The sequence below is a fragment of the Meleagris gallopavo genome, chromosome 23 (genome assembly GCF_000146605.3).
Source record: "Meleagris gallopavo isolate NT-WF06-2002-E0010 breed Aviagen turkey brand Nicholas breeding stock chromosome 23, Turkey_5.1, whole genome shotgun sequence".
Classification (NCBI taxonomy): Eukaryota; Metazoa; Chordata; class Aves; order Galliformes; family Phasianidae; genus Meleagris; species Meleagris gallopavo.
Window position 1 is genome coordinate 3,527,649 of NC_015033.2, and position 10,732 is coordinate 3,538,380.

The window sequence follows — 10,732 nt, forward strand, 5'->3', positions numbered from 1 at the left end:
TCGTCTTCCCTTCCACGGCCCGAGCAAAACGGGCTGGAGCGTTCCGACCAACGCTGAAATACAGGCGTAAAACACAAGCCCGACAGCTTAGCTCTGTTACCAACGAGTCTCACTCACAAAGAAAAGGTTGGAAAGCAGTTCCACATACACACAACTGAGGTATTTCTGATGCAAGAGCGACTTGAAGCACTGCTCATAGCGCCTTGCCGTGCTTCGCGATGCAGTGAGCGCCTGGTCTCCAATGGGAGAGCTTACCGCCGTGGCATAAATGAAGATAAACCCCGGTAAAATAAAAAAGTGAAGCAAATCCGTGGTCTTCCACACAATTACAAGAGCAAACAAAAAACCTCACCAAACCAAACAGGCTGAGGTGCAGCCAGGATCGATGCGGGCAGGGATCGCACCGAGCTCAGACACTTTGTGTTGCTCTGCTCTGAAGTCCCATTCAAAGGGAAAAAGGCGTCACGGCTCCGAGCCCAGCACAGCCGCACACAGCAGCCCAGTGCCGGCCTCAAAGATCGCAGAGCAGCACGGAGAGAGGAGGAACCACGCACCTATCAGCTGTGTCTTCACACTCCACGTGCAGAGAACTGCAGGTTGGTGTTTGCACACAGCAGCAGATGTCCCATTAGGGATGCGGCATCCAAACAGGTTTCTATCAGAAATACCAGATTCATGCCCTACATAGATTTGTTTCAGTCTTTGTTGTTGTTTTAAACTCACTGAAATATAAACATGCAGATAGACTCAAACATCAAGCATAGGGAATCCAATTTTGTTAGGAGTAAAATTATGGTTTGCAGGAAGTCTGCTTAGTAATGGGAAAACCTCTTAGTTCTGGATGCTGGGTTTTTTTTTGCTCTCCTCCTTTACTCTTCAGGAGGAAAGGACAGTAGTAACTGCAGCTCATTTTAAGTGTTTGGTTGCTGGTTTTTTCTCTTCAGACGACTCTTTAATGCAAGTAAATTACTGGATCAGGCAACAGATGAGTGATTAATTAATGGGTGTAATCCATAAATGGAATTCCTGAAGCAGAGGGGACTACCAAGAAGACAGGAAGGATGGTCTGGTGGTTAAAACTAAACTCAGGACATCTGGGGTGCATTCCCAGGTCTCCCGCAGACTTCCTGCTGCCTTGGGCAAGTTGCTCAGTTCCTGCGTGCCTCAGTTTCTATGTCTGCTACACTCAGATGGTAACTGATTAGGGGAGCAGCTTCCGAACCTAAATCCATAAAGTGACAGAAACCAGTTTGCAACCCAAGCAGTAAGAGTAAAGCTTGTATTTCCTTGTACCCCACAAAGCAGCAGGGCAGAAGGGGAGAGCAAAGAGCTCTGTCACCAGGGATTAAGGTGGCAATGCTTTCTGAAGCCTCTGCCACACCAATGACGGATTCTGAGTGCGATGCATCTTAAAATCCTATTAATCTTTCCCCCAGTAACTGTTTGCCTTGCTTCAGCTCCAAAGCCCTCTAGCTGAAGAAAGGAGAAGGGAAAAAATATCTCAGAGGAAGGGCCCCAACACCACAGTTTTTTTCACTCTCTCCCTCTTCTCCTCCCCCTCTCCATTGGCTTCAAGGCCAGCAGCTCCTGGAACACAAACACTCTTGTAAACTTCTGAACCACACAGCCCTGTGGTGGGTGGGTGTTTGCTCCCTGCCTGCCAGTTCCAATCCACCCACAGATTCCAAAGGCCCAGAACAAAAAGCAGACTCCATTTTCCATATTTAACAGGCAGTTCATTTCTCCCCACACCTCCACATTGCCTTCATTTTGAAGAACTCAGTGCTTCTCACAAGTATCATGTCCCACCCTCTATGTGTTTCCAGAGTACAGCACACCATGTTTAGGTATATTTTTTTTTTTACATGCTCACATGAGAAGTATTTTCTCAAGAAATTCACCACAGTCCCCCTCTGGTTTTAGATGTCTATTTAGTCAGTAAGACCTGGGGACTGTAGAGGACTGTGTTGCAAATTGCAACTGTTGACAAAATGTTCAGGAAGAACCAGTTGTGAAGAAGGAAAGAAAGTGAAAAATGAAAGCACGTGTACAAATGTGACACATCAGAACTCCTGCTGTAGTTTATGTTAGATGGCAAATTCATTATAGCAGCAAGTATCTAATTTCTCCATGTATGTGTACATATTTAGTTCTAATTATGACACACAGCTATTGAAGTAAGACCATTTCTATGCAGCTAGGATATTTCCTCCCTTCCTCTCCTCCAGAGAGCCTCCACAAAAGGGGAGCCTTTCCACTGATATTTCCCTTGCAGTGGAACAGGGGAATGCCAAACTATCCACAACCTGCAGAATAGGGTTTCGTACTCTCTGCTGACAAAGACATATCCAAGAACCATGCAGTCTTTCTCAATCAAGTGTTCTTTGTTTTTTAAAATCAACATACAGATTGAGCTCACAAAAGATTATTTCACAAATGCACATCAACTTTTTACCTTTTTAGCAAAAATAGATGTTTAAACATTCATTTTTAAAAAGAGACCACATTTTGTTGATGTGTTTCTCCTAGAAACACACTGAAAAAAGGGAATTTTAAAGCATCAAGAAGTCACAAGAAAAAAAAAAGATCACAAATCAATGACATTTATGGTTAATCAAGAAAAAAAAAAATCACTGCCTGAGAAGGTCAGCATTTGACTCACATCAAAACAGGATTTTCTCTCCCTTTTTTTTCCTAATTAATGGAAAAAATAACTATGCAACCTCTTTCAGGCCTGAGCTTAGTGAAGCAGTTGGGACTTCTATGGTACTTACCATGTATCAGGTCCCACCATTTCCTAGGTAAACCTTGGAATGCTGCATAGCAAAATTCTCTCCCTATGTTATACTTCATACAGACTAATTACAGGCTTGACATGTTCTAATAGCTTATTTATAACATATGGTGCAAGGAAAGGCAATGATATTGCTTTCTACCAAGATACAAACACACTCATAAAGGTATTCATCAGGATATAGTTTAGATGATACACGAACAAGGGACTTACCCTTTGTGAAGATCAGTGAAGTCTCCAGAAGGGGCAACCTCTAGTAGAAATCCTACTTCCTCAGCTGCTAACTCTTAAACGAGAGTGAGGAGGGGTGGATCCAGGGTTCATTGCTTGCACCTGTGTGCCCTGGGTTAGCCACACCTGCTCACCTGGTACTCAATCGCTGGTTTGAGCTGTGTCTGGGCAATCCCCATACATGAGGTTACTGTGAGATTTTACTGTGCTCCAAGTAGTGGCAAGATCCAGTCCAGGAGTGGTAAAAATAAAATTGGTAATTGTGAAACTGTATATGGGGAGGTGGTTTATAGATAGACGTGTAAGTAGTGGCCACTCCGCTGAGGAAGACAAGTGTTTTGTCTCTCTCTGTAACCCAAGGTTAGGAATGTTTGTACTTTGAACAAAGTAAAGAAAACAAAAGATCTTACCTTTCTCCCTTTTGGCATCCATGACCTGCATGCCGAATGCTGCTCCTTTCCTGGGTCTTGCTTCTCTTCTCTCTGCAGAACAGATTGGTTTAATATCTGTTCTTTTAGTTGATGACAGCTAATTATGTTACATTTTATGGGCTTAGTTCAGCTAACCGATTATGTTTTACCATGTTTATAGCACCTTCTAACACCACTAAGCAGAGAATCCAGTGTAAGACTCCAGTATAAGACTCAGCTTTGTAGCTCAAGTTCAAAACTAACTTTTTTTTTTTTTGCTCCAGAAGTCCCTGGCCAGGAGAGCACTAGTACAATACAGCAGGCTATTCAGAAAAGCTGTCTGACTATTGAACTTAAGAACTGACTTAATTCTTCATGAAGTTTGGCTAACGAGCATACAATCATCAAACATCCTAGGAAATATAGGAGAGATAAGAAGTTGTTAAAAGCACATGAAAGAATTCTCCATCTTTTAGAATTTTTTCACTCTACAGTGCCTGGTATGTTGCCCAGGGCTGCCCCTTCCACCCACACACTGTACCTACATGCCCCAGTAGACGCTGCCAAACGCTTCATTAAAAAAAGCCATGTTTGCTACTGCCAATAAAAAAATTAATTTACTGGAAAGTCAGACACAGGGAAGGACACACAAGCTGGAACTCTTGGGATTCCCAAAGGAGCTCACAGAACAGCCCTAGGTCACTCAGGGCTGCACAGGCTTTTTATCATTTATATTTACACATAATCTTTCTCAGCGTACCCAGCAATAAGCAAACCATGGTATATACAAACAACAGAGAAAGAGATATAAAACCAAGACAAAACCTTATTCCTATTAAAAAAAAAAAAGTAAAAAAGCACATAATTCAACTGTTACTATTCACTCTCGATCTTTTTTCCTATCACAGTTCTTACACAGAAGATATCACCAGACAGTCACTATCACTGCTCTGGGGAAAAAAAAGATCAACACATTTAAGACAGAGTTCAACGTAAGACTTATGCAAAGCGTCTTGTTGAGTCTATCCCCAAACAGCCAGTATCAAAAGAAACGAGCATGCCAACCTTGCACTACAGGAGCTGCTGATTAGCAAAGCCTCAGGTTTGAGCTTCACCGAAATAAAGTAGGTTAACTCCCGTCTCTTGCCCTCCTACATGCACTCGATCATGCAGAGAAGCTGTGGGAATACTGATTTGATCTGCTGCAGCTGCTGTGATGAGTAAAAGGGTAACAGAGCTGGGTTCTACAGCTGCATGTACCAACTTGCACAATGGTACAATTAATAATGCTTCGTTTCCATCTCACCTGAAATCCACATGCAATCTTAAGGCCAAACATTTCCTTCCCAATAGCCTATCACATACTCTAAGCATCTGCTTATCTTTTTGTAAGTTCTTCCATCTTTAAGATAATTTCTCATTATCACAGTATCCGTAGTTTGCAAATAATGTTTATATGCTAAAGTGCACTTTTCTCAGAAAGACTTTGCGTGACCTTATTATGTACAAGCAGGGTTATCACAACTGCTTCTGATTGTAGTCTGTTTTCTTGTGTTCCTTGGTATGTGTTTTCCAACAGTTTAGAATCCAAAAAAGTGGGGAATGAGCCCCATATTCTGCTTGAAATTTATGATATCTAACGTCTGTTGAAAAGTGATCCTCTATCTGCTGATCTGACACATGAACCTGCAATTTATTTTCAAGGCCTGAGTCTCCTATAAATAACACGTACAGCACTAGGCACTCCATGGGCATAAGTGCTTGCATCATCACTTCAGTAATTCAGAACATACTGTCCTAAAATCTGGAATTTCTACACCTCTCTCCCAGATTCTCAAGAGTTGATCTCATATTTATTTTATTTGTGGACTTTCTGAATGAACCTGTGACTAAAGCTTATGCAGACCTCATTAGCATAATGTGATTTTTCTTACAAGCATGTAATAAAAAAGCAACATTCATACTGTCATTTTACAGATGTGGAACTGAGGAACAGAGATAATGTACAATTGGCTTAAGGCCATCCTGCAGATTTTTAATCAGAACCCAAATCTTTTATCAAATTCAAATCAAGTGATTTAACTTATTGACTACTTTTTTCTAACAAACCTCCACTGATATTCCTAGAACTATTCACAAATTAAATTTACGTGAGAAGAGAATCCAACACAAGTGTCTGTGATTTAACATTGCCCCATTCTCTTTTTCAGGAAGACACACTTTAGGTTCTAGACAGACATAAAGCATTTTCATTTCAAATTTCTTCATTTTTTTAGTTGGCTATCTCGGAAAAGAGAAGTGTAAAGGGTTGCAAAAGGAGATGTTAAAACAGCAAGCAGTTCTCAGTATTACAGCAGGACATTTCAGCAACCTACCCCTTTCTAGCTGCACAGAGCAGAAAGCCAATAGCTGTGTCTGAGTGTGACTTGCAAGACAGCAGTTCAAATGAGCTTGCACTGTAGACTTTCAGTGAGTTTCACTTCTATTTCCAACTGTCTCACACTTTCAATTTTCCCTACATCTACGTGCATACTACCAAAAAGAATTTGGCTGGATCTGCGTGTGTTGTGTGGCATTTGACAAAAGAAATGGTCTCTGAAATAAGTGATTGTTTTAAGAGAGCAATGAACTCATGTTCATAGGGCTGTAGGTACAATATTTGCATTAAAAAACAAACAATGACTGAAGGGTAGCAGGAAAGGCCGGCCTTGCTTGGATTTCCCTTTTTCATATCCACCCTTTCAAAACCTTTCTGCTAGATTTCTTTTCCGCATGCGGCAGGCCTGAGAACGGCCCTCTCTTCTCCCTACTACCCATGGTGTAATCCAAAGCCCATGCTGAAGCAATGATCATGCCTGTGCCGTGCACACTGCAGCATTACCACTAGGACCTAAAATCCGTCAGCTAACATGCCAGCTGGCACCCTTCCCTCCCCTCTGCTTTCTTTCCCTGAGCAGGAGAAACCATTCATTGCCTTCTGGGGCTAGCGCTGGACCCACACTGTTCTTAGTAATGAATGCAACCTGTTCTAACGAATGTGAAGCTTATTTGTGAGTGCAAAGCTGCACTCAATTGCCTGACATTTCACATTTCTCACCATAAATCTGGGTAACACTTTATTTTAATTACTGGGACGTTTTCTAACTTTTATTGTTTCTGGCAAACACAGGCAAAATGAGCTCATTCATTATATAAGGTATGCAAGCTATTTCTTCAGGGGAAATTGTGTTCTGTATCATTCTGGCCATCCAAAAAGACGCTGCTCACCTCACTTCTAGATGTCAGTAACTACCACAAAGGTTGGGAATGATTAACTAATCTGACAGAGACCTTGTAAGATGATAAATCCATCCGTCCGTCCGTCTGTCCGTCCATCTTTCTGCATTTCTAACACTCTCATTAACTGGAGTAACTAAGAGGCAATACATCTCATGCCTTACTTAACATCTCCAATCCAAAATGGGTGTAGAGACCCTTAGATGCCACAGAGGAAGTTCCAAGTAGCAAATCTCAGACCCCGATTTGACTTTTCCAAGGCAATTTTGATCTAAATGCGTTACAAAGACCAGTACAAGGAACAGCAGGCTGATAAAGCCAACAAACACTGCAGCCCTCTGGAAGATGCTGCAAATTAACAACTATGCACCAGAGACTGCTGTCAGCACCCTGGAGAGAATAAAAGGATTTTACAAATATATTGAAGCTTTGACGTAACAATCCCTTTCTTTCTCCACAGCTAAGTCCTATACCTTCACTACGATGAGCAGCACTACAGACTGGAGAGATGGAACTCCTCTAGCTCTCCCAGGTCAGATCAGTAGAGCTGCAGAAAATGACACTCAGCATCTCTGGGCCTATTTGCCCCACAGCAATCAGTGCTGAATTTCAGATGGAGTCCCAGCAAAGATTAAGTTTAGTCCATTGCTATATAATAATGATTTAGGGGCAAGATGCTGAACACCCTGCAGGCCTGGTTTGTAAAAGCAGGCCATAACTTTTCAATTAGTGAATTCAGACTGGACTGGAGAAATGCTAACTCAGGCGACTTCTTCTGACAATTGTTTGAGTGTAGGAAAATGACTCCTGTCCTTGGACTGTCCCCTTGTCTGTGCATTACAATCCTTCCTCAGACTGTACCTTCCTTGTTCGTAGTGCTGAGCCTGAGATGATGGAATTGGCCATTTGCCCAGGTGAAGAAGAAAAAAAAAGTCATCTGCTGTAATGGAACGGCTTTCTGACTTTTCTGAATGCAGTAAGTAAAAATCCCATGCAGATACAGCATAGCATGTTTAATGACTCACGCTCCATATTTTCACCAGGGAAAAATTTAAGGCCTGCACTCAAAGTTAAAAGATGGAATTTTTTATAAAACTTCCATTGTGATATGTTACCATCTGTTCTGAAATTAACAACAAAAAATCCAAGTAAATTGGCCTACTTTTTACTTTCTTTTTCTTGTTATAAGAGCTTTCTGTTTCATAGATAAGAATCTCAGCGGGAGGGATACAAGTGTCTACAATTCAGTATCAAAAAGCCTAATTGCTCACTGACTTTGGGCAAATTTAAATCCTGTGAAGTCAACTATTTTATATGTTGTGGCCATTTTCTCACACGGTGATGGGCGGTGTTTTCTATCAGTCAGGGAGTGAGTGAGTTTTGTACTCATAAGCATGTGTGCTCACATGTGCTCCACCCCACAAAGTGCACAGCCTCCAAGGTCTTCTGATGAGACAGTTCTTCAAAAAAAGGGTTCTGTATTTCTTGGGAGCCGAACCACAATTTGCGTGAGTTGTATGTAACAACACAAAGTTCCAAGTTTTCATTGGAGAAAGAAAAAGAGAGAAATAGTAGTCAGCAATTTTCACCCCTTTTGTTTCTCCTTCATTCTTTCTAATGGCTCATAAAAATATGTGACTTTTTTCTGCCTGTCTTTAAGCAAGAACATTTATTTCCTTCTTTTCAGAGGACTGAATTCTTGGAACTCATACCATTTTCATTTGGCTATTTTTACCCGCCCTGCTTCTTCCTGTATCCATGGAGTTTCATCAAAACACTGAATTCCAGTCTCTAATGACATAACCTTCCCCTTTCCTTCCTGTTCTCATGTCACCTCTCATTTTCTCACCAGCTCCATAGGCTTCTCTGATTTTTTAGACATTTTCTGCTCTGCACTTCTTATTTTCATTACATACTTTGCAACAGTTGGGAGTGCTAACAAGCCATGAACTTCTGCATAAACAAGAAAATCAACTGCCTTAGCTAAAGAGAACAGCTTCTCTTCCTCCGTGCTCTGGGGTAAAAATCTGACTTCAAAGGGATGATTCTGTCTTACATCAGCATCAACCAGGAATAGTTCATCTATAATCACTATGTGAGAGTCTGTTCTGCCGTGTTTTGGTATAAATCAGCAATAGCAAAATAAAAGAATGACTGTAATTTGAAGTTGAGACAAAGGAACTATGAAGTACACCTAACAACTTCCTTGACTGTATTTAGCAGTTAAATGGACATACAGCATGTGCTATTCTATTCAGTTCATGTCTGCAAGCTTCTTAACGGATTAATGCTAGCAAAATATGTGTCGTAGTCTGGCCTGCAAGATCTCTCCACATGCATACTGCTCTTTGCTACAGCTGTGTACTTCCACAAGACAGAGTTCTTTGGGTGTGTGATTTTAAAGGCAAAAGTAGGAGCAGCAATCTGGTATAAATATTCCTTGTCTTAGGAAAAAAAAAACTGATCTGCAAATGGAATTCATTTACTGATTTGCAGAACAATGAAGTCAAGCAACAAACGATATTAAAAAATATACTCACAAGTGTTTTTGCAGGAGACAGAGGTGTTTATGAACCAAAAAAAGAGGTGTAGAAGTTACAATTGCTCTAGGGCAAATTTTAACTGCTTTCCCTTCCTTATTAGATTTCTCATTCATAAAAATATCGTTAGCTGACTTAGCAGTCATTGCACCACATGGGATTTTAGGTGCTTCTAACCATCTGTACATATTTTTTTTTTTACATTTGTCCAATTAATTTGTCTAATTTTATCTTTTTGTCTAAATAATTAGAGTTATCTGGAACATCAAGACAAACCTTGATCTCAGCAGGAGTATGGATAGCATGTCTGCTCAGAAGCAAAGAATATCAGCTCGAGGCTACCACAAAGGCCAGTGCCACTCTCAGCTGGCAATGCTAACAAAAATCCTGTCTTGATCCTGGCACTTTTCCCTAAGCTAGATCCTGAAGTTTCCAGTCAGATTTGCTCTCTGAACACAACATATTCTGAATCAAAGTAACAGCACTAGATTAATCAATTTGAGCTCTGTGCTGACAGTCTGCCAGGAATCTAAAGCCTTTATATAAAACTGCACTCTGTAAGGTGTCACGTGTCCCAGATTTCCATCAAATGCAATGGCTGAGCACCCTGTAGGATTAGAACGTTAACTTGAATAGTTATATCCACCCATAACTTCCATATGGAAATGCAGTACAGGAAAGTTACATGACTAAGTCAGCCATTTCTGCATCCTACAGTCTTATCTCTTGGTGCCCAGCTAAGTCCTTTATCAACACAAAAAAAACAGTTGGACAGCCTTACACAGAAGTTATGATCCTGCAAAATCCAGAATATTATTTGGATGATAAGCTGAAAAATCAGTCTTTGAGAAATCTTTCCTGTGTTTAAGCTTGAAATGAAAACCTCAGTAAGATACAAAAATGGTAACTTGGGTATCCTTACACAAAAATCACAGTCCTGATGGATCAGTGCAGATTATAGAGCCCACAGAAGCTGTATTGGGAGTACATCTAGGTAAGACAAAGCATGCAGACAAGGTATGTGATATAGATTTATAGCACCTTTCATTTTTGGTTCATACCTGAAAGAGCTCAATGGCCAACAATGTCAGTATTAATGTTTCTTTGAAACGTTCAGTCCTGCAATTTATCCGTCTGTAATCTTTGTCATATTCCCCTTTCCTACTCACTGTACTCACAACACTGACATTTTTATTAGTTGTAAACAACTAAAAGGTGGGTGGCATGATGGGCTGAAGGAACTTAAGAATTGAATCCATAATTCTTCCCCAGGTTTACATGGCCATTTTCACCAAGTGGGATGTAACCAGGGAAGGCAAGGTAGCATATCTCCACTTCTAAAGACTGGGGTTATTTACCAGCTCAGCAAGGAAGCATCTGGGAGAAAATCATGTATGACCTCAATCTAAGAATTTCAGCAATCCTCCAACAGGGTTTCAAAGCATTTACAAAGGTTACAGTGTACGGACAGAAAAAAAAAA

At 40.8% G+C, this 10,732-nt stretch overlaps 1 protein-coding gene across 1 annotated transcript in view; it reads right to left on the minus strand.

Annotated features, from left to right (window-relative positions):
- Positions 1–5,288: 5,288 nt before the first annotated feature.
- LOC109370873 (ski oncogene) overlaps positions 5,289–10,732 on the minus strand; it is a 7,285-nt gene continuing 1,841 nt past the window's right edge. The window contains exon 2 of the mRNA XM_031556719.1: positions 5,289–5,318. Coding sequence (XP_031412579.1) covers positions 5,289–5,318 — 30 coding nt within the window. The remainder of the gene's footprint in view (positions 5,319–10,732) is intronic.